Below are 22267 nucleotides of genomic sequence, written 5' to 3'. Positions count from 1 at the left end.
GGAAATAAAACAAAACACTTATTTTATTATTTACCCGATCAAATCAACCCAGACTGTAGATTTGGTCTTACAGATAACCGTTTCTGTAATTTAAGTAACTACAATGGCTATCCCTACTTCTTTTAATTCACAAATAGCTGCAATAATGGATGTTTTAGCCAAAGCAGCGGTTGCAGAAATAACTAAACTTGTGGACGATGGCACTGTCGTGCTAAGACTGGAAATGTGTCAGAGAGAAAGTGAGATTGATGACCTCAAAAAGAGTTTACAGCTCATGGAGAGAGAACTCAGGAAAGCCCAAGAGGCTGCTGCAGCGTGGAAGTCCAACGACAGGAAGCATAATGTAGGGATTCAGGTCGGGAGTCCTGTCAAAGGTGAGTTGTGAATGTTGTCGCCCATGTCAAGCCTAGCTGATCCAGAAAAGGATATAGCATGTTGGATCATGGATGTTGGCTCTTATTAACATGATAGCCTATATGATTACACTTGCTGCACTAATTAGAAACCTCAGGTCAGCTATTTAGACATTTCAGACCTTTAATATACATTATTCCATTTGGTCATTGCTCATATTACCTAATGAAATTGGTTCAACCATTTCTAGAGCCGTAATCTGAATTTGGTTATTTCCCTCATAGGCCAAGTTGTATGTCTGGGTACTGAGCATCATATTAAAACAAAATGACATGTAACACAAAACCTCTTCCTACAGATCATCAAGAGGAGCAGAAGTCGATGGTGTACACCACGCAGGTGGACCCAAATGGATTCAATGAGCAGCACAAGTCTGAACATTGGGAAAAGGACCAGGGCCGACAGCATTTCCTGGTCAAAGCAGAACAGGTGGAGCAGCATGTAGCCCAGAGAACCATTCAGGACACAGGAACGATAGAGAATGTGGACTTTGAAATAGAGGAGAACGACGGTCAGCTTTGGGCTTCTGTCACACAAGGAATATGTGGGAAAGACCCAGTTGACCCAGATGGCTCTAACACCATAGAACAATGCTTACAGATATTCTCAACTCAGTCGGATCAGTATCCAGCCTCTACGGTCATGGACAGTTCTTGTAACTCTTTGTCTGCTCCAGGGAAACTTGACAGCTTTTACAGCACAGTTCCAGTGAAAGTGGAGCCGGAGATGCATTCTGTGTATAATGAGAACACCATGTCTAGTCACATTCTAGCTGAGCAGGGTCAGTACAGCAGTCCTCTGTACCCCGTGGTCAGGGAAGAGGACCAGGTTCTACCGCCCAGGCTGCAGCTGTCCAGACCTCAGCAAGAGCCCATCATGAGATCAGCTGCGAGCACGTCACAGTCAAATTCACACATCCAGGATCACATTCTGAATAAAAACAGGTTAAAAACAAAGAGGGCAGTAAATGTCTGGAGGGCTGGAACAAACCAAAAAGTGTTCATCTGCTCAGTATGTGGGAAGAGTTTCCCCCGCTTTTGTCAACTTGAAGCGCACCAGTTCACTCACGCTGGAGTGAAACCGTACAGGTGTCTTGTGTGTGGGAAATCTTTCACTCAGAAAACCAGACTAAAGACCCATCAGAGTGTCCACACGGGTGAGAGGCCTTTCAGCTGCAAAATCTGTGGCAAGATGTTCTCGAGGCAGGACAACTGCACTAGACATGAGAGATTTCACAGTGGACTGAAGCCATTTAGTTGTGCACAGTGTGGGAAAAGTTTCACAGTTCTGAGTAACCTCAAAATACATCAACAGACTCACTCTTGAATGGGAAACAAAATGAGTACTTGGTTTATTTATTATTTATTCTTATTGATACAGTAGATTACAGCAATGTCAGAATGTCAGCTTGTGTAAATTGTTTTACAAGGTTGCATGTTACTTTGTATCTTTGTCTTTTGTATTTGTACTTTGTAATCCGAGACTAAAAAGCATTCTCAATGGAGATGTTCCATTGAAAGTGTGATTTAGTCCAGGACTAGGCTTAATCTGTGTCAGGGAAACCACCCCTGAAAGGTCCAGTACATAACATTCAAGCTTTCTAAAAACTTCCCAATGGTTGTAATGACTGTGTTTAATCGGTAGCAGATGGAATGAAATCCTTTGAAATAAACATGTAATACATATTTCATAAATCAATTAAACATGGTGTGGAAAAAGAATGAAAAATGAAGGGTCCTACAGACACTCGGTTTGCATACAAACATGTTGTTACTGCCAGGGGCGTTCTAGGTTCTAAGTTGCAATTTTCTAAATGTTATAACAGTTGCTACAATAAAGCCTATCAATATATTTTCAAAACTTATTTGGTGATATTCCTTTACCATGTCAGGGAAATTCCTTTTCTGTCAACAAAAGTGCCATTGCCAAACTGTAGTTTATTTATTTATTTATAAATAAAGAAACAAACAACAAAACTGTGTGTATATATATATATATATATATATATATATATATATATATATATATATATATATATATAGTTAGTTATATATATATATACAGTTTGTTTCGTGTATATATATATAGTTAGTTATATATATACAGTTTGTTTCGTTCTTTGTTTCTTTATATATATATATAAAATAAAATAAAAAATAAAAATAAAGCCATTCGTCTAGACTAGCTTCTCGTAGTCAGGAGTGTAGGAGCTGGTTGCAAGGCGTAGGCAGGCTGCAAGGTGGTCATCAGTCATTGTTGATCTGTACTTGGACTTGATGATTTTCATGTGCGAGAAAGCAGACTCGCACAAATAAGTTGATCCAAAAAGAGCTGTCAGGTTCAAGGCACATCTTCTGAGATTGGGATACTTCTCCTCCACCAGTAGTTTCCAGAACACTCCATGCTCTCCAGGTTGAGCGGATGTTGATCTGGCTTTGATCTCAATGTCATTTTGCAATGTCAGAATTTCATCCTCAAGAGCGGAGCTTTCCAAGTCGAAAAGTGATTTGACTTTGGCGGCAATGTCACCAACATCAATACTTGCACCAAATGGATAACACATATAGCTGGCTACAGGCTCGATGGATGCAAAGTCAGTAAAACGCCTATCAAACTCTGACGAGATGCTCTGAACATGCTCCTCATAACGTGCACTGTCAAGCTGTGTCACACCTTTACCTTGACGTTGTAGTTCTGCTTGCATGTGAGGGAAGTTGCGCAGGTTACCACACTGCAGCCTGCTTGACATCAGCTGTAGCTTGCTTTTAAACGTGTTCACTGAACTCATCATGTTGACTACATCTTTACCCTTACCCTGCAGCTCTAAATTCAATTAATTGAGCTTGCCAGTGAGATCAGTGAGGAAAGATAAATCTAAAACCACTGGTGGTCCTCTAGCTTTGTATGGTAATCCACATGTTTTGAAAGCTTCAGGAAGTCCTTGATTTCAGGCAACAGCTCCGTAAATCTGGCCAAAAATGTACCTCTGCTTAACCACCTAACATCCGTGTGAAGCAGCAGGTGTGTGCTCAGCATCATTCTCCTCCAAGTGAGCACGGAAAAGCCTTCTCTGCAGACTCCTGGCCCGAACTGAACACACAATCTTCATTGCAATATCCATCACTTCTTTCATATTTAAAATCTTTCCACACAACGCTTGCTGGTGAATTATACAATGATAATTCAGGATATCTGGGAAAAGTTCACTTTCTTTGCACAGTTCAATGAAGCCACTGGTGCGGCCCATCATAGCAGGCGCCCCATCAGTTGTGATGGAGATCAGCTTGAAGAGCGGCAGTTTTGTCTCGCTAACAAATCCCATGAAAGCATTAAACATATCCTCACCTCTGGTGTGTCCTTTTAATGGCAAAATGGTGAGTAGCTCTTCCTTGGCGCTCATGTCTTCAAAAACCATCCTGATGAAAACACACAATTGTGCCACATCCACCATATCAGTCGACTCGTCAAATTGGAGGGAAAAGCACTCACACGCGTCAATATCCTTCCTCAGTTGCTCCTCCACATCCACAGCCATTCCCTCACATTGCCTTGTAGTAGTATTGCGGGAGAGTTGCACTTCTTCAATGGCCTTCACGATCTCTGTTTTATTTTTAAAGTCGTCAAAAAGGCTATCCGCTGCCTCGAGAAAGGCTTCCTTCACAATATCGCCGTCTTTGAATGGCTTCTTGTGTTTAGCAAGGACGTGACTGACGCGATAGGAAGCAATAGTTGCGGCCTTACCCTGGGTCTTCGGTTTGGTGAAGATTGACTGCCGTGCTGCAAACTGTGCTTTCAAATCCCGCACTTTTGTGGCGCGTAAAGGCGTTTTTGCAGGGAAATCCCTCTCGTAGCTCCCGTGTACTGTTTTAAAATGCCGCTCCAGATTCCCATTCGTTGCCAACGCCACCGTTGCATTGCAGATCAAACAAACAGGCTTTGAATGAGAATAAACAAAAAAATAATCTTCCTCCCATTCAGGGTGAAAATGGTAGGTCTTGGCTCGTTTCCCCTCAGCCACGTTAAAGTTTAGGAGTGCGTAACCGCCCTGATCGCTAGCTGCTAGCTACTGTTGAAGCTTCCTATCATGCATGTCACGCGCTACCTTATGTTAAACGTGACTTACTTTTTTCTTTTTTTTAATACTTTTTTTTGTGGACGTGTTTAAGAGACTGATAGGGTGCGCAGGCAAGGACTCATGATAGGCTGTAGTGTACATTTAATACAAAATATAACACACACACACAAAACAAAACATATCCAACTACGCATAACTACAAGAAAACAAAACATACAGTTACACATAAAAAAAAACCTTTATAAAACTTTTTATTTTTCATTTTTTCCTACACCCCTCGCGGTCGACTTGGGATCAGACCGCGATCGACTGGTTGGGCATTCCTGGTCTAGAGCATCTGCTTACAATTTGTCGAATTCTTTTGCGCATATTTTCGAGAACTGACGTTTTCCGGTTCGTCACTTCCTTAAACAAACAGCTACTGGAAGTGGAACACAAGTCGAGCTACATTGTGTGTTGGTTTTTTTTTAGTGCTACGTTATTAGACCATCAGAAGGCCAATTGCTTGGGAAACTAAACTTTTATGCACATTTTTAACATTTTTATGCAAGAGTAGGTCGTAGGTTTAGGTTAAGGTTTCGGCCCGGAATTTTATTGAAAATGTTGAGTACTGTTTCCTTACGGGCTCAGATAGCTTCCATTGTAGACGTGCTATCTAAAGCAGCAGTTGCAGAAATCGGCAAAGTAGTCGACGATGGCATGGTCGTGCTACGTTTGGAAATGTGTCAACGGGAGAGTGAGATAAATGTCCTGAAAAATACTGTGCAACAACTTCACAAAGAGCTCCGAGCGGCACGAGGAACGCAACCTCGAGCCCCTACCCATGTTCTGTCTGCAGAGAATCATCTTGGGAGAGGTGAGGTGCAATTTGTTGCCAATCATGTCAAACAAAACCTCTCTTACGATCATTCAGAAAGAGTGGGAAATACATATGAAACCAGCTAGTCTCTAATTTCCAATTTTGGGAGGAAAAAAAAAATCATTGATTTGATTTATTACAATGATATTATTCATTAAGTCATAAATAAACAACTCACAATTACACATTTTGTTTTGACGCAATATAAATGATTCACACCGACTTTGCTGTCCTCACAATAAAAAGTCAATATCCATGTATTATCCATCCTTGTAATCTTTTCACAGGGCCTGGTGAGAGCAGCACCAGCAACAGTGTGGGAAGTCAAATGACTTTGCTTGAGAAACTACACCCTGTAGAAGAGTGTACGATAACCAATGAAGTTGACGCACCTGTACCTGGGATGAAGGTGAAGACTGAGTCTGTGGAGGAAGATGCAGCTCAGAGACTCACTCATGAAGAGGCTGAAGAAAATACAGGAAGAGCAGACGATCTGGAGACTGAATCTGTGCTGTATGAGAACGATCATCAGAAGGGGATGTCCAGCTCACAAAGACCAAATGGAACACAGGCTAGAATTGCAGACAATTCAGGGCAAGCATCACAGCGCGTCCCGGGTCACTCTTCCTTACCTCCCCTCGTCCCTGGCACAGCGGAGGCCTCTTGCAGCACAGTCTCGTTTCCAGGGAAACCATATATTGATGTCAATGAGGATATGGCTTTGCATCTCAGGCAACAGCATTATGGGTCCTCAGACACACTCTTGATAACAAGTGATGGCACAGTACAGTCAAGCCCAGGCCCTCAAGGTCTGGGCCTATTCAGGTTTGGCCCAAATCGTAACAGTCTCAATGCTTCAAGGAGAGAGAGGATTCCAAAGAGGACGATATTCAAGAAACACTTCTTTTGTTCGTGGTGTGGAAAGGGTTTTGAGCGTCTCGGCCATCTTGAAAGGCATACGCTCGTTCATACGGGTGAGAAACCGTACAGCTGTGAGATATGCGGGAGGCGTTTCAATCAGAAGAGTAGCGTCAAAGGCCACATGAAGACTCATAAAGGTAAGAGACGAGAGATTGACTGTGTAATGTATTGGTTATAGAAGTGTTATGTATTAGTTGTAGAAGTGTTATGTATTGGTTATAGAAGTGTTATGTATTAGTTGTAGAAGTGTTATGTATTGGTTATAGAAGTGTTATGTAGAAGTGTTACGTATTGGTTATAGAAAACAGTAGGGTTTGGCATGCACTTAAAGTCCAGGTCATGGGTAAGAGTTTTGAAATATGGTCAGTTTATGGCAAGGTGAGGGTTGTGATTATGAAAATGGGGCAGGTTTAAGCTTGTATTTTATTTCATTGAGCACATTCATTGTGTACTCTGTTCTGGTGCTTGATCATTATCCCATGCCTCAATATTATGTTAATCAAATGCTATCTTTCTGCACAGCAGCTATGGAGGGCCAAGTGCCTACAGGAGAGGGTCTTCCCCCTGATACAAAGCAGGGAGACATGGGCCCTGCAGCTGACATGAAGGTGAAGGATGAGCCTATGGAGGAAGATGTGCCTCAGGAACTTGATCATGATGATGGAGCTGAACAGAGTACAGGAAGACCAGACCTTCTGGATGATGATGATGATGAAGCAGATATGTATGAGAGTAACCATCCACAGAATACAAGACCACCAGACCCTCTGGATGATGAAACAGATATGTATGAGAGAGATAATCAACAGTGGATGTCCAGCTCACAAGCAGAGAATGAAGCAGGAACTAGCAATTCGGAATTGTTCAACAGTTCTTTTAACAGTTCAGGGCCGGACCTTCCTGGTCACTCTCCATCACCCAGTGCTGTCCCTGGAACTCTGGATGCTTCTTGCAGCTCTGTATCATTTCCAGGGAAACCATATATCGATGTCACTGAAGATATGATTTTACAATTCAGACAGCAACACTACGGGCCTTCGGCCTCGGACACACTCATGATAGCAAGCGACGGCACGGTGCAGTCAAGCGCGCAGGCCGCGGAAGCACCTCCCATGAATCATCAGTTTCCCAATGTTTCGAGAAAAAGCCGATCCTTCCAGGTTGTCAAGGAGAAGAAATGCTTCATCTGCTCAATGTGTGGGAAGTGTTTTGAGCGTTTTGGTCATTTGGAAAGGCATCTGAGAATCCACACAGGTGAGAAACCGTACAGCTGTGAAATATGCGGCAGGAGCTTCAATCAGAAGAGCAGCCTCAAAGGGCACATGAAGACTCACAGAGGTAAGAGACAATACAATGACATTTAGTGCTTTTTGTCAGAGAAAATGTTGTCTAGGTGTTTCCTGAGCCATATGTACCGATATGAATGTTTTCTTAATGCGCTCATTACATGTTCATAAAGTGTAAACCCAATCTCTGTTCATTGATGAGGATACATAGATTACATATATAATGTTTAATGCAGTATTAGCACTTATTCAAGTCTTCAGAATGGCCAATTATTATTGTTATAGAAATGATGGATGCTAAAATCCTTGATTCTCTTGTTTTTGTCACAGTGGAAGATGGTGAAGCCCCCAATGAACCACAGCCTGTTCAGCCTGTTGATCAGAAGTCTGATGCCCAGCAAACACCCACAGAGAACCCAGAGGAACAGGAGCCTCACCCTTCACCTCCGGAGGCCCAGTCCAGCTCTGGATTCGGAGAGGAGGGATACAATGTGGAGTCGATGGCGAAAGCCATTGAAGAGGAGGAGCTTAAAGCCCATACACTCATCAGCCAACAAGGAAGTGAACAAAGGCCAGAGGGATCCCAAAATCAAGAATCGGAGTATGATTTTTATATGATATGATTTGTTTCCATTACACTTGGGAAAAGATTTGTTAATGTTAGTGCTATGTAATGGTCTCTCATTTCAGTATTTTGATTATGTTCTTTGTGTGTGTTGGGTTAATATCTGGTACTGTACATTTATCTCTGAAATTGTTTTTGAAAAATGTAAAAAAGAAAAAAAAAAAATCGTAAAATAATTTCAGTATTATTTTTTCAACATCCCAAAAACTGATTGCCGAAGGCAACATCCATATGCTTACGGTATTTTACCCTTTTATGAGAAGATTTACTGTAGGCCTACAGTTTCAGTGAGTATGTTTCTTTATTTTATTTGTTCTTTTAGATGTTTTATTGACTTTACATGTTTGTGTTGTGGGCTTGGGCATAACATCTATCCTGCCTATGTATGATGTATCTAGTTTTTGAATAAATCTCAAGCCAAAGTATTTGCCTCACGCTTGTGGGTTTTCTACATTCCAAGCGTTTCATTCGTTCTTTATAAATCAGGGAATTCCTATCAGTGTGTTTGAGTTGAAAAGCCAACATGCAGTCTCAAGTTGGACAATTGTAGTGCAATTCTGACAGCCTGGGTTAAAAACATGGCAGTGACAACATGGCTGCTATTGTTTATGAAATTTTCAATAGAGCGTCCTAAGAATTGTCTTTGAATGACCACCATATAACACAACCATCAACTGAACATACAGTACCAGTCAAAAGTTTGGACACAAACTTGCCAAGAGTGTGCAAAGCTGTCGTCAAAGCAAAAAGTGGCTACTTTGAAGAATCTAAAATATAAAACATATTCTGGTTTGTTTAACACTTTCTTGTTTACTACATAATTCCATATGTGTTCCTTAATAGTTTTGATGTCTTCAATATTAATCTACAATGTAGAAAATAATAAAAAAAATAAATAAAGAAAAACCATTGAATGAGAAGGTGTGTCCAAACTTTTGACTGGTACTGTACATCAATCAATAGATCTCACAAATAGGAGCGGCGAGGGGCTGCTGGCTTCCCTCTAAACACTGCGTGAGCCTCGATCTAGTGACTCATACATCTCTGAGCAAAAATGTTTAGCAAGTTTAATCCATTTTATATTCATCATGCAACAGGTATTGAAATGCGCTTATCAGAAACTGCTAAACCCCGGTACTCTCGAACACGCTCATTGTCTGGCTATAAAACCATTTACAGTGCGTGTAATGTTATTCGCGTATTTACGGTAGTTAAGACTGTTCTCCGTCTCTAGTGCACCCCCATCTAGCGGAAGTAGGAACAGGAATACACGTCCAATGTTTCCAGTTTATTGATTTTGGTTTTTAAATAAATGTTGAGCATTGACCTTCACATATAGGCTTTTTAAAACGACCGTGAATGAAATGGCGACCTGTATTTCTTTCCAGACAAAATTATACTCGATAATGGAGGTGTTGGCAAAAGCTGCTGTGGGAGAAATTTCTAAACTTGTCGACGATAAATGCTCAGTGTTACAGTTTGAAGTGTCTCGAAACCAAAATGAAAATGAGATGCTGAGGAGAAAATTACTAATGATGGAGAACAAGTTAAAGATACAACGTGAGAGAGGTGAACGTCAGAGCACCACACTATGCATAGGCTTGCGATACGGACTGATGACGTTCGAATTGCAAATGTCCTTTACTTTTTTATTTACCTAACTGTTCAGTGGAAAAATAAATAAGACATTTCTGATTACTCAATGTCCGATTACTCCAAATGTATAGTACATGTATTTTAATGTGCCTGCAGAGAAATACATGGACAGATCGGCTGTGGACTGGAGACACGGTCAGAGACGAGATGAGGACACATTTGTTGTGGGGGACTGTCCTTCCCAGTCAGATATTGGACATGTCAAGGTTTGTGAGCTATATTGTTTCCTTTCCACGGATTTGTAGTTGAATCAAGGAGATCGATGGACACCTATTTCAAGAAAATCTAAAAACCATTAAGTTACCGCTGACTTTAAATGTGATAATGCACACATTAATAACCTCTTCCATCTAGTTTGCAGAGATTGAATACACTTCAATCAAAGAAGAGAGACCAGATGAGGGGCTATGGACCCGCAGTCAACATGGAGAAACAAGGATAAACATAGAAGGTAAAAGAATTGAGGAGTCACTGGGTACTTTGGTTAACAACATGGTATTGGTCCAAGCATTGGCCGTGATGTTGAACCATAACCCATTCGATTTGATTGGAGTTTCTTTTCAATCATGTAACTGTAGCGTACTTTTTTTGACACTTCCAGGGAAAACCGTGTACAGCAATGCTGCCATCGAGAAACTCCCCATCGAGAGGCATCACCAGGGAGTGGCGGATCATGTCCAACTGTCCCACACAGAGGACACAGAGGAGCAGAGTCCAGAGCCCACGATGACGGAAGGTCCTGATGAGCTCAGCGGTCCGTGCAGGACTGGACACATCATGGAGGACAGTGTATTGGATTTTGTGATAAAGACAGAGAAGGAGGAAGAACACTCCATATTTAGTCAGGATGGATGTCAACACAGCATAGGGAAGCAGAATCCTCTGGTCACTGAGTTTGTGATGGACGAAAAAGACAGCCAGCTTTGGTCCTCCATAATCCACGGGAACAGTGACATAGACACTGATTTCCCAGATTTCTCTTGTGTAGCAGACCAGTTCTCTCAGACCTTCTCAGGCCCTCCCGAGGCACAGCCCCACACCACCGCAGACGAAGGCTCCTGCGTCGCTCTGTCATCATCACCACGGCGACCATGCAACGGACAGTTCAACATCGTATATCAGAAAGACAATGTTGCGTCACAGTCCGCGTCCACTTTTCAGTGCAGACCTCTGGTCGCCCACTCGCAGCAGAGCAAACCGAGAGACCAGCTGTGCTCACAGAGAAACAGCCATATCTCACAGCCGAGGCAGCAGGACGACGGGCACACAGAGAGAAGCTTGGGAGCCGGTGAGAGGTCAACTGGGCCACAGTTAGGGACGCGGTTCAACAATGGCTTCCCGCCTGGCGGCCTCCGCTTCAAGATGCCTCATAATGTCAAAAACCACTGGGGGGGTAACATGAGAGACAAGGCATACATTTGTTCACAATGTGGAAAGAGTTTCGGTCGCTTGGCCTACCTCAAGATCCACCAGCGAATCCACACAGGGGAAAGGCCGTTTAACTGCACGGTCTGCGGGAAGACTTTCCTCTGCTCCTCCCACCTGACCATACACCACCGGACCCACACGGGAGAGAGACCGTACAGCTGTCAGACGTGTGGGAAGAGGTTCACCCAGCAGAGCAGCCTGAAGACCCACCAGAGCGTTCACAGTGGGGAGAGACCGTACTGCTGCTCTCAGTGTGGGAAGACTTTCACCCTGCTGCATCACCTGAAAAGGCACAGGATCATTCACTCTGGTTATAGCTAATGGGGACCTCGAGCTTATGTAGTGAAAGACTCAACGTTTACGGGACTCTCTGGAGTGGACTATCCTTGGTTAAATGAATAAATGTATCTTGAGGAGATAAATGTGGTCTTGAAAACAGGATTCGAGATAAAGATTTTTTAGGAGAGAGAATAATGTTTGGCCATGAACATGGATGTGTTGTCCCTCATTTGCTGAATGTTGGTACTCTGTTATACATGATAAAGTCCTCTTACTTTTTCTTTCTATTAAAATGAAATGAAACAGTTCTCAGTCTTTTGTGGGACTATTGATTTGGGGGAATTATGGGGGGGAATTATGCATCCCCTTGACCTTTTGTATTCTTCTGTGTGAAGGGGGGTTAAGAGATTACCTTTGGCAGACACACACACACACACACACACACACACACACACACACACACACACACACACACACACACACACAGACAAACACAGACAGACAGACACACACACACACAGACACTCAGCAAGCATTTTATCAGGAACACTATACTAATATTAGGTAGGGCCTCCCTTTGCTCTCAAAACAGCCTCAATTCTTCGTGGCATTGATTCCACAAGATGTTGGAAACATTCCTTTGAGATTCTGGTCCATGATGACATGATTGCATCACGCAATTCCTGCAGATTTTTCAGGTGCACTTTCAAGCTGTGAATCTCCTGTTCTTCCACATCCCAAAGGTGTTCTATTGAATTCAGATCCGATGACCGGGAAGGCCACTGAAGAACACTGAACTCATTGTCATGTTCATGAAACCGGTTGAGACGAGAAGATGGATACATTGTGGCCATGAAGGGATGCACATGGTCAGCAACAATACTCAAGCAGGCTGTGGCATTCAAGCGATGATTGATTGTAGTATTAACAGGCCCAAAGTGTGCCAAGAAAACATTCCCCACACCATTACACCATCTCCACCATGAGAAGGTGTACAGGTGTTCCTAATGAAGTGTTCGGTGAGTGTATTTGCGTTGGAGAATGATGACTCACCAGAGGGCAGTATTAACTCACAAGAGAGCAGTGTTTCTCCTGTTTGAGAGCAGATTAAGCAGCGGCCACATCCTTCCCCTAATTTGGCATTGCTACAGGTCACTGGTGAAGTTCCCCTTTGCTGAAATGAGGATCAACTTGTGTTTTTATTGTATGTCAGGGTACAAGGGCCATTATAGACCAGGAACATTTGGTTTTGAATTGAATGTTGTTAGTTTAGTGTGTGTGTGTGTGTGTGTGTGTGTGTGTGAGTGAATGAAAGAGAGAGATAGAGGTAGACTGTTCATTGAATTCTGAATATTGCACATACACCATAGAAGAAAATAAGGTTTATTACACCCAACCACTCGACTCCAAATGCATCACTTTCCTGACCAGAGTGACGACCTGCAGTAACAAGGTCAACTACTGTACATCCCTCCAGCCTTGCTATTTTGTTAATGTTTTGCTATTTTGCAAATCTCTTGTCAATATTTGCTATTGTTTTTTCTGTCCCATGCACTAATATGACTCTCCCAGCCAGGCTTCCGGCATTGCTGATCAGATGTTTGGATCTGTTGCAAAAATGTGTATATATGCTCTGAACCGATGTGTTATACCACGAATATACAGGCTACCATTGATTTCATACCTCATGCTTTGAAGCGCATCGTAGACAAGTTATTCTGATACAGTGTTGCTGCACTAGAAGACCAAATTGGTGAGTTTGCATTGAATTTGGAACATTACTGTCAGCACAGACAGCATGGAAGTACAGTACAGCGCAAGATGAAAGGACACAAAGAAAGGAAAGGAAATAGAGAAAAGGAAACGGAAACAAGAGAGATGGTCAGACGGACAGACCTGCTATCTGAGGTTAGATAGTAAAACATACAAGGCTACTTACTGCTCATGACCTTGTATGGACATAAACACAGCTGCTTTGACGTCATGGAAAGTACCAGTTGTAGGAGGGGGGATGTGGCAGTGGGGTGTTTTGGGTGAGAAAGTGGGGAGGAGTGTTGTGGAATGACCGTAAGAGAGGGAGAGAGAGAGAGGGAGGGAGAGAGAAAGAGGGAGAGAGAGAGAGTGAGAGAGAGAGAGGGAGGGAGTGAGAGAGAGAGGGAGAGAGAGGGGGAAAAGTGTAACAGCAGAGATGGAGAGGTAAAGCCGCTGATATGGTGTTGGAGTTACTGCAGTCAGGTGATAAGCACTGAAAATACAATCCTCCTCCCTAGTCAAGTGGAATAATTCGGGTGAGAAAGTGAGGAGGAGCCCCATGGAATGACCATGAGAAAGGGGGGGGGGGAGAGAGAGAGAGGGGTGATAGAGATGGAGGGGGAGCTGACAGTTGAAGTGAAATGGCTGTTCCAGCTGTAACATTTGTGTGCTGATGGGAAATGTCAGCGCTTTCAAGAGACGACATAACCAATAACACACATTTGTTTCACACAAACACGACACCAATGTCATATCAAGTTAACTCTTGATTGCAAAAGTAATTGCAAAAGTAATACTTCCCAACAGAGGCTATTGCAAAAGTGACACCACGTGTGTGGCATGATCAAGATGTGTAATGCAACACACAATACCTCTGAAAGCACAAGCAGAGACCTACAGTAGGCAAACGCTTTTCATCCTTTAATACATACTTTATTATCATTTTGTGGAAGTTTGTGGAATTTTATTTTTGACCAGGTGTGCTGTATATTCGTTTTGGAAATGTGATTAAAAATATATATGACCAGATTGTTTTGACCAATGTATCTTAAAAGTGGCTTTGATATTACATTGTTGACCATCTGCATAACAAACGACTAAGATTGACAGCAGTAAATGAATAATCTGTTGACCTTGGATATTATCCCGTACTGTATATTAACCCCTCTTTTAAGACGTCTATCACTCATTCTATAAAGGTGCTACATAAATAAATGTTATAAATACAATATATTAAATAGTTACAGTACATTCCACACCCTTACATTTTGGTCCTTGATTTCACCCATACCTTAACATTTTCACAATCCGAATATCACATACACAACCAGCAACGTACAATTTTCAGCAGTTTCTCCACAAAAAATAGCCACAGATTAAGTTAACTGTATAAATTGTGTGACAAGAGGAGATGAGGGTTGCTTCAAACTAAACACAGCTACTGTGGACATACGAGGCGCCGCGTTCATAATGTACATTTACATAACAAACATCTCACTAAACTGCTACCTTGAAGAATGTAAATATAGAAAAGTATGGAAAGAAAGAGTGCAAGTAAACAGAGGATATCCTGGCAGGCACGATTTGGTTAAAGGCCCTTTAACCACGCAGGCACGCAGGCACGCAGGCACGCAGGCACGCACGCACGCAGGCACGCAAGCACGCAGGCACGCAGGCACGCAGGCACGCACCCACACACTAAGGTTCTTCAGAGTTCCGATGCAACAGTACAACAGGGTTCAGATAAAGGTCAAGGGTCAGTGTGACAGACAGGATCACTGAGCTGCTCTGGGGTCAGTCAGACAGTCAGGCTTGGTTGTTGTTTTGTTCGATGCGGGTCACCATGGTAAACACCAGCCTCTCCAGCTGCTTGGCCCTCATCCGGCCTGTCTCCAGGACCTCCTCATGGTTGGCCTTGTCCTCGCTGTCATAGTCCATCACCGACTTGTTGCTGATCAGAGACATGGCGAAGACACGCATCCCGCAGTGACGCGCTACGATCACCTCATGAACCGTGCTCATCCCTACAGAGAGCGGGGTTGTATATGTTAGTTATACAACGACTCTGTGTTCAACTGTGTAACAACAGGTGACTGAAGTCGTGCTCAGTGGTTGTGATACCTCGATGTGGTCTCGTAACTCGACTCCCAAACTCACCTACGGCGTCGGCCCCTAGACTGTGCAGCATGCGACACTCAGCGATGGTCTCAAAGGACGGCCCCCCGAGGACGCAGTACACTCCCTCACGCAGGAAGTCTCCGTAACCAAGCTCCGCCCCCACTTCCTGCGCTAGCTGCCGAAGCTGCCGGTCATATGCGTCGGACATACTGGGGAACCGAGTCCCGAACCTGGAAGAGGGGGGTAAATGTTATAGTAACTCAGCTAAATCAGTTATCAGATCCACATGATATGTCTCCAAGACAACCAAAACACGTGTTCGATTCTACAACATACTCATCAAATAAACTATGTAACTAGGATGTATTCTGACCCATACATAAGGTACCAAGTACCCGGCATCACATACAACATGCTATAATTCACACCCTTTCTCCCTTTTCCACTCAGGGGAGGCTGGTGGGGGTAGAAATTGGAGTTTGACACCATTCCTCATCCCATTTAATGCATGACAATGAGCCCGTCCGTCCTCCAATCCTCTATCTCCACCAGCCTCCCCTGCCACTATAAATGTCCCCAATATCCATACACACACCTGTCATCATTGGGTCCAGTCAGTGGGTTGTTCCCTGCGAAGCCAGGCATGTTGAGGTGGTCTTTCATGATCATGACATCTCCTACTTTGTAGTCTTGGTTCAGACCCCCTGCAGCGTTGGTCAGGAATATGGTCTCCACGCCTAGCAGCTTGAAGACCCTCATGGGCAGGGTGACCTGAGGAACACAACAGCAATAGAATGGATATAACACAACACACTCATATGCTATTACGGTACTTCCTAGTACACTATGACATATGTTTATTACAATGAAATTACAAGTCAGGAAAGGGACTGAGAAGGAGTGGGATGGTTTGAATCGGTTTGTTGAACACATTGGAGGTATAAAGCAGGGGTATAAAAGTGTAGATATATGGTTAGGGTTAGTTGGTGGATAGTTTAGTGGATATATAGATTAGTGGGGATAGTAGAACAAAAGACAACGTTATATGGGTACTCTACACACCTTCTGGATAGGGTATCCCTCATAGAGGTGGAACCGGCCCTGCATGCACACACACGGTTTCCCTTTCAGAGTCCCAAACACCAGTTTCCCAGCATGGCCATGGACTGTGCAACACACACACACAAATGTTAGGAACACTGCAAACAATAAGAAAGCACACACACACTTACGCACACACACACACACACACACACACACACACACACACACACACACACACACACACACACACACACATAAACATAAACAAACACTCATATGATAACACTCACCTGTGCTCTGGGGGAAGTTTGGAATGTCACAGTAGTTAATGACAATCTGGTCTTTAAGCATTTCGGCCAGGCCTCCCAGACCTGAACCACACACGATCCCCACCAGGGGGCGTACTGCTGTCTGTGAGAGCAGCCACTCAGCTGTGGTACTGCACTCCTCATAGCTGTACCTGAGAGAGAGAAAGAGAGAGAGAGGAGAGAGGGGGGGGTGGGTTAGTGTCATGTGCCCTCATTAAATGGAGGTGGGAGGGAGGAAGCAGCTATCTCTGGAGTGCAGCCTGTTCTGATGTAACACATAACCAGCCTGGGAACATTCACCTTGCCTATTACACACGCACACGCACACACAGACGCACACACAACACCCACACACACCTTACTCAAAGGTAATTCATAAGGACGAAGAGCTGAATGGTGTTTATTGTATTTATTGTACAAACAGTGTGTTAACAGTCTGGGTTATGAGACAGCCATCTGACAGTCACCTGACACACTTTGACTCAAACACACCTATCTCTGACACACACACACACACACACACACACACACACACACACACACACACAGACACAGACACACATAGACACACCCACACCCACACCCAGACACACACACACACACACACACACACACACACACACACACACACACACACACACACACACACACACCCACACACCCACACCTTAATTTATCTAATTGATTACATTAAGCCCTAGTTTAGCACCATGAGCGCCCCATGAAACATATTACACAGTGCAGCTCACATGACGCACAGAAGAAACTCTCAACAATGTTGATTTATAAATGATGAACACATTAGGCCTTTGGGCAAGTTGGGAGAGAAAGGACGATATGACACACCCTATATGTCACCCCATATCGTGTCATAATGTTCTTGAGGTATGCTACTGTAGCCCACGTGACGGAATACGGGTCGAGATGCCCACCTTATGCCAACCGCGTTTCTTCCATTTAGCCGTATACTATTTCCGCGCCACACTTCTATTCCCGCTATTGCGCGAACGAGATTAGGCTCAATATGATTTATTGACATGGAATTGTAAACAAAACATTCAATTTACTTGGTTATCAGGGGGTCAACACCTAGCTGTCACTACTCACCACGTTATCAGTGGATAAAACTGGATAAAAAAGAAGTGAATGTGACCAGCAGCGGCATTAAAACGCACTCACATTATATGTGCAAAACTCTCATAAGGTCATCATTCTAAAAAGCATAAAGTCATGGGAAATTATGGAAACTACCACATTTGGAATAGCACGCGGCCGCGCAGAGTGGGAACTTCCGTGCTATTCATTGAGATGACTCACAGGTCAATACAACGTTATTTCCTAATTGTGGTAATTTTACAGGACCATAGTAACAGTCCAACGGTAGCCTATGTCCTGTCTTATGCTGCTTTCACCCTGTAGAAATGAATGGGGAAAATCTTAGAAACACTTACCCAGTCACAGATTCGGGGAACATGATGTTGAATAGATGTGTTCTAGATGCAGGAAATTCTTTTATAATCACTTCTGGATGTGCAGTTAGCCAAAAATGAATAACTTAACACTGATACGTTAAATAATAAATATGTGTTGATGAAGTCTTGAAAGACCGGTTAGCTTAGGCTACTCAAGTCAATGATGTAATTAAACTTCAACGTTGAGGTTAGGTTTAGGGTTAGCTTTTATAAACCTCTTCCCCCTCCTCCGCAGATCAGCCACATCTCCGGTATGACAAATGATGACACGCGCTCTCATTGGCCAGTGGCGCGGGCGTGGTTCGTGATGCGCCTTCTCGTACGCGTTATTACCATAGTATTTGCATTTTAAAACGCGGTCATTTCGGATAAGAACTCGAAGATAAAACAACGGAACACCCTATTTGTTTGTAGTGATAAGTGTGCGTTATCACATGAGAATAAGTGTGTTTTAGTCACAGGGTTACTTGTCGTAAAAGCATAACAACATAGTTTGACTACTTTCATCTATTTATCCATACTCGAAACTCATCACAACTCACACTTTTCAATCAGTAAAACAATGCGAAGATACACACGCACGCACGCACGCACGCACGCACGCACGCACGCACGCACGCACGCACACGCACACGTACACGCACACGCACACGCCTTACTTAAAGGTAATGCATAAGTGCCCAAGTGTTCTGTGTTGCAGCTGGCCCTTGAAGAGCTGAATGCTGTTTATTGTACAAACAGTGTGTTAACAGTGTTAACATTTAAAAAAAATTAACGGGTGAGTGGGAGGTTTAGCTCTAACTTAAAACAATGCCATCCTATGAACACAAGGACCAGAGGGGACCAGTGTCACACACAGATAAACAGATGTAAGTATGTATGTAAGTATGGCTGGGTGTGTAAAACAGAGCAGCTTGTGTTTTAGTATGTACATAATGTTGTGTAACAGCTGATTGGTATTCGGACCACTGGCCTTGGCTGTATTTTTATTGCTGTGTGCCAGGCCAGCCAAATCTGTTGCTGTGTCTCGAATGAGTGACCATGAATGAGTCTAATTGTCCTAAGCAGACTTTGTATAGACACATGAAACTGAGGAAAAGACACCATTTGTTATGTAATTCAAGATGGCACCTTCTATCTTTTGTTGAAAGGGCGGAGATAGGTAGTCATAGTCGAAACTGTGTAACAACACAATACGACATTGCACGACACACTGCTTGCAATGTGCATCCATGTGTGCTGAAGAAACTTGGGTCAAGATCTTGCACTCGAAGTGAAAATGTTTCAGTGTCAGTGTGTGTGTCGGTGGCCCTTAAGATCATCAAACTCACACCATCCTGCAACACATACACTCATTAAAGTTATGCTACAGTATAGCCAAAATAAACATTTGATAAGACGCTTGCGGTTCTAAGCTGTCCGCCTCAAGTAGTACTAGAGGGAATGTGTGTCATGTGTGTGTGTGTGTGTGTGTTTGTGATCTGCATATAGCACACACGATATACATTTAATGGCATAAACATCTGCAATTAGTTTGCTTAGTAAACAAGCTTGGCCTAGTTTGGCCAAGTTAAATTAGATTCTGCTCCTGCATTAAGAATAGTCAATGCATACAGAATTCTATTGCATGCCATTCCATTGTGTTTCCATGTAGAAAATAGGCTCATATCATGATTGAAGATGTCACAATTGAAATTGAGAATGGTCTGCATAAAACCACTTTTGCAAAGGTTTATTGAATGTGTTGAAATATCACAAATCAGATAAGATGAAAAGAGATAGAGGGATGATTATGTTTAGCAAATTCAGGTTCCTAGTTCACCTTCGTCATAAATTACTACTTTGTAACACCTAAATGCTGACACCAAATTCACAAAGTTTCGTGAGGACTTTCAAATCATAGGCTACTTTCAGTTTGAGACCTGAGGGAGAAAGGGGTGGACTACGGATGTTGACTAAAGACTTAAGTGTGAGTATGAGAACTTTCCTGGAATGTTCCTGGTCCTGGAAAGTAATGCACAAGCAGGCCCTGTCCCTCAACCGATGAGTCAGAAGATGTGAGAGGAAGACTTAGCCTCTGGTACCCTCTACTGGCCGAACTGTGAATGAATAATTGCATGCGTGTAGAGTAATAGCCTCGTCTTACGACAGGTGGCGTCATTACTAAGCGACACTCAGAGCCTCAACTGACGATCAGTGCAGACGGAGTCGCGCAATCTGACGTAAGACGATGGAGTAATAGAGCATTAGTTACATTGTAACAGTCTGTGCCATTTACCACTTAGTAGTCTCACTGTCCTCTCACCTCCAATAGCTGGCCAAGACATGCTGTCCCACAACTATTCATAACCGTCTTCACCCTACAAACAAACAAACAAAACAATTATGTTTATATTCTCACCCCATCACCTGTTCACAGACCCCTGCATCATTACCTGCGTTGTCACATTTGCTTAACATCTCACAACAAATATAGTTCACACTATCTGTGAACCATGGCTTTCAATGCACCCCACTAATTGACCTGAATAGATTGTGTGCAAAGAAACTGTGATGGTGTCTGTTCTTACAATGAGGATTGTTATTACAATGAAACGGGAAGATTTGGGATAGAAAGAGGTGAAGAAATGAGGGGATGGATGAACAGCAGGCCTACCTGACATAGAGGGGAGCGCCACACGCACAACACAGAAGTCCAAGACAAAAACAGGAAAGGACAGAATCTTCGAGGGACTGAAAGCAAATACAAATGATCCAACAGCCAACAACATGAAAGGCCGGAGAGAGAGAGAACCAATGGATGAATAAAACGGAGGTACAACCTCCACCGGTCGCAATGAGCCAAACGCCCTGACCTCCATGTACTAACCCCCCCCCCCCCACCCCCATTTTCTTTACTCTCTCCCCCCTCTCTCCATCCTCCTCTTCCATGTCCGGTAACCCCCCCCCCCCCCCCCCCCACACTCTGAACCAGTTCTCTTGAGTTCAGTGGGTTCAATGGGAAATGGGTTTAATTACGGTCTATGCCTAGCAATACCTCTAACAAAGATTTTTTTTTCACAAAGATATAAATGCAATACTGGTGGTCGAAATAGAGATGCCATTTCTGAATGGTGCATGATCATGAAGTTAGAACTATTGCATTGAACCGGTTGTATATGGCATATTTTGAAACTGGCTGTCTATACAATGTATTGAGATGTCTTGCTGATAGGGTACATGTGTTTGAAAGTGTGTTTGAATATTGCTCTCTCTCTTTCTCTCTCTCTCTCTCTCTCTCTCTCTCTCTCTCTCTCTCTCTCCCTCTCTCCCTCTCTCTCTCTCTCTCCCTCCCTCCCTCCCTCTCTCTCCCTCTCTCTCTCTCTCTCCCTCCCTCCCTCTCTCTCTCTCTCTTTGAATCAGGAAGTGCTTGGTCACCCTTGCATGTGCCAGAGTAGAGGCAGTATTCCTCTCACGGATGCTGCTCTTTATGTGTTTCACTCTAACAGGACACTCTGTACTGATGCTCTTGGCCACACTAAATGCTAGTGATGAATGCATTGGTTGCAGGGGGCCAGTGAGTTCCCTAAACAGTGTGTGTGTGTGTGTGTGTGTGTGTGTGTGTGTGTGTGTGTGTGTGTGTGTGTGTGTGTGTGTGTGTGTGTGTGTGTGCGTGCGTGCGCAGGGCTTTGAGGGTAAATAGGGGAGGGGAGGGAGTAGAGGATGGAACAAAATGCCAAAAATGAACAGGTGGCACCTTGAACAGCATCATTTTACAGCACTGTTTCACCTCTATAGCAAGAACAAAGGGGCATACATACATACCTCCATTTCTCTACACTCCAAAAACACACTCGTCCTAAGGTCAAGGGGAGTTGCTGATATTGTCAATCCATCAAGTCACTGACAATTGTATGCATACAATTTTCATTTTGAAGAAATCTATTTTTCAACGATTTATTATTCACTTATTACATGTACTTATTTTTCTTAAGTAGTCGCTTACGAGAAGTCGAGTGCGATCGATCACACTTGCATTCAAACGGTTTAT

The 22267-nt window shown here is 43.3% G+C and overlaps 4 protein-coding genes across 5 annotated transcripts; 3 read left to right on the top strand and 1 right to left on the bottom strand.

Moving 5' to 3' along the window:
- The first annotated feature begins 105 nt into the window (after positions 1 to 105).
- On the top strand, positions 106 to 2354 carry LOC310818744 (uncharacterized protein). The gene is made up of 2 exons (XM_083689771.1): positions 106 to 374; positions 713 to 2354. The coding sequence occupies exons 1-2, from the start codon at positions 146 to 148 to the stop codon at positions 1738 to 1740; spliced, it is 1257 nt and encodes a 418-aa protein (XP_083545897.1). The 5' UTR covers positions 106 to 145; the 3' UTR covers positions 1741 to 2354.
- A 2607-nt stretch (positions 2355 to 4961) lies between these two features.
- LOC310818724 (uncharacterized protein) lies at positions 4962 to 8992 on the top strand. 2 transcript variants are annotated; one of them, XM_083689746.1, is made up of 4 exons: positions 4962 to 5345; positions 5636 to 6406; positions 6795 to 7607; positions 7886 to 8992. In XM_083689746.1, exons 1-4 carry the CDS (start codon positions 5090 to 5092, stop codon positions 8176 to 8178), a joined length of 2133 nt encoding a protein of 710 aa, XP_083545872.1. In that variant the 5' UTR covers positions 4962 to 5089; the 3' UTR covers positions 8179 to 8992. The 2 variants fall into 2 exon arrangements, with proteins under 2 accessions (XP_083545872.1, XP_083545871.1); XM_083689745.1 differs by having other exon boundaries at positions 6792 to 7607.
- Positions 8993 to 9321: 329 nt separating this feature from the next.
- LOC310819020 (uncharacterized protein) lies at positions 9322 to 11851 on the top strand. Its single transcript, XM_083690209.1, has 4 exons — positions 9322 to 9749; positions 9933 to 10042; positions 10191 to 10287; positions 10438 to 11851. Exons 1-4 carry the CDS (start codon positions 9545 to 9547, stop codon positions 11583 to 11585), a joined length of 1560 nt encoding a protein of 519 aa, XP_083546335.1. The 5' UTR covers positions 9322 to 9544; the 3' UTR covers positions 11586 to 11851.
- A 2352-nt stretch (positions 11852 to 14203) lies between these two features.
- pnp5b (purine nucleoside phosphorylase 5b) lies at positions 14204 to 18448 on the bottom strand. The gene is made up of 6 exons (XM_083690248.1): positions 18217 to 18448; positions 16748 to 16917; positions 16476 to 16579; positions 16009 to 16184; positions 15453 to 15643; positions 14204 to 15319 (listed from the first exon to the last, which is right to left on the bottom strand). The coding sequence occupies exons 1-6, from the start codon at positions 18237 to 18239 to the stop codon at positions 15102 to 15104; spliced, it is 882 nt and encodes a 293-aa protein (XP_083546374.1). The 5' UTR covers positions 18240 to 18448; the 3' UTR covers positions 14204 to 15101.
- Positions 18449 to 22267: the final 3819 nt, after the last annotated feature.

Source organism: Argentina silus (assembly GCF_951799395.1).
Source record: "Argentina silus genome assembly, chromosome: 18".
In the NCBI taxonomy this organism is placed as follows: domain Eukaryota; kingdom Metazoa; phylum Chordata; class Actinopteri; order Argentiniformes; family Argentinidae; genus Argentina; species Argentina silus.
Note: the sequence above shows the minus strand (reverse complement) of the source record. Positions and strands in the feature narration are given on the sequence as shown.

Coding starts and splice junctions, on each gene's coding strand:
- LOC310818744 (XM_083689771.1), top strand. CDS start 146: ATGGATGTTTTAGCCAAAGCAGCGGTTGCAGAAATAACTAAACTTGTG. Junction 375..712: donor GGTCGGGAGTCCTGTCAAAG/GTGAGTTGTGAA, acceptor CTCTTCCTACAG/ATCATCAAGAGGAGCAGAAG.
- LOC310818724 (XM_083689745.1), top strand. CDS start 5,090: ATGTTGAGTACTGTTTCCTTACGGGCTCAGATAGCTTCCATTGTAGAC. Junction 6,407..6,791: donor CCACATGAAGACTCATAAAG/GTAAGAGACGAG, acceptor CTTTCTGCACAG/CAGCTATGGAGGGCCAAGTG. Junction 7,608..7,885: donor GCACATGAAGACTCACAGAG/GTAAGAGACAAT, acceptor TTTTTGTCACAG/TGGAAGATGGTGAAGCCCCC.
- LOC310819020 (XM_083690209.1), top strand. CDS start 9,545: ATGGCGACCTGTATTTCTTTCCAGACAAAATTATACTCGATAATGGAG. Junction 10,043..10,190: donor CAGATATTGGACATGTCAAG/GTTTGTGAGCTA, acceptor TCTTCCATCTAG/TTTGCAGAGATTGAATACAC. Junction 10,288..10,437: donor AACAAGGATAAACATAGAAG/GTAAAAGAATTG, acceptor TGACACTTCCAG/GGAAAACCGTGTACAGCAAT.
- pnp5b (XM_083690248.1), bottom strand. CDS start 18,239: ATGTTCCCCGAATCTGTGACTGG. Junction 16,580..16,747: donor AAACTTCCCCCAGAGCACAG/GTGAGTGTTATC, acceptor TGTGTTGCACAG/TCCATGGCCATGCTGGGAAA. Junction 16,185..16,475: donor AGGGATACCCTATCCAGAAG/GTGTGTAGAGTA, acceptor TGTGTTCCTCAG/GTCACCCTGCCCATGAGGGT.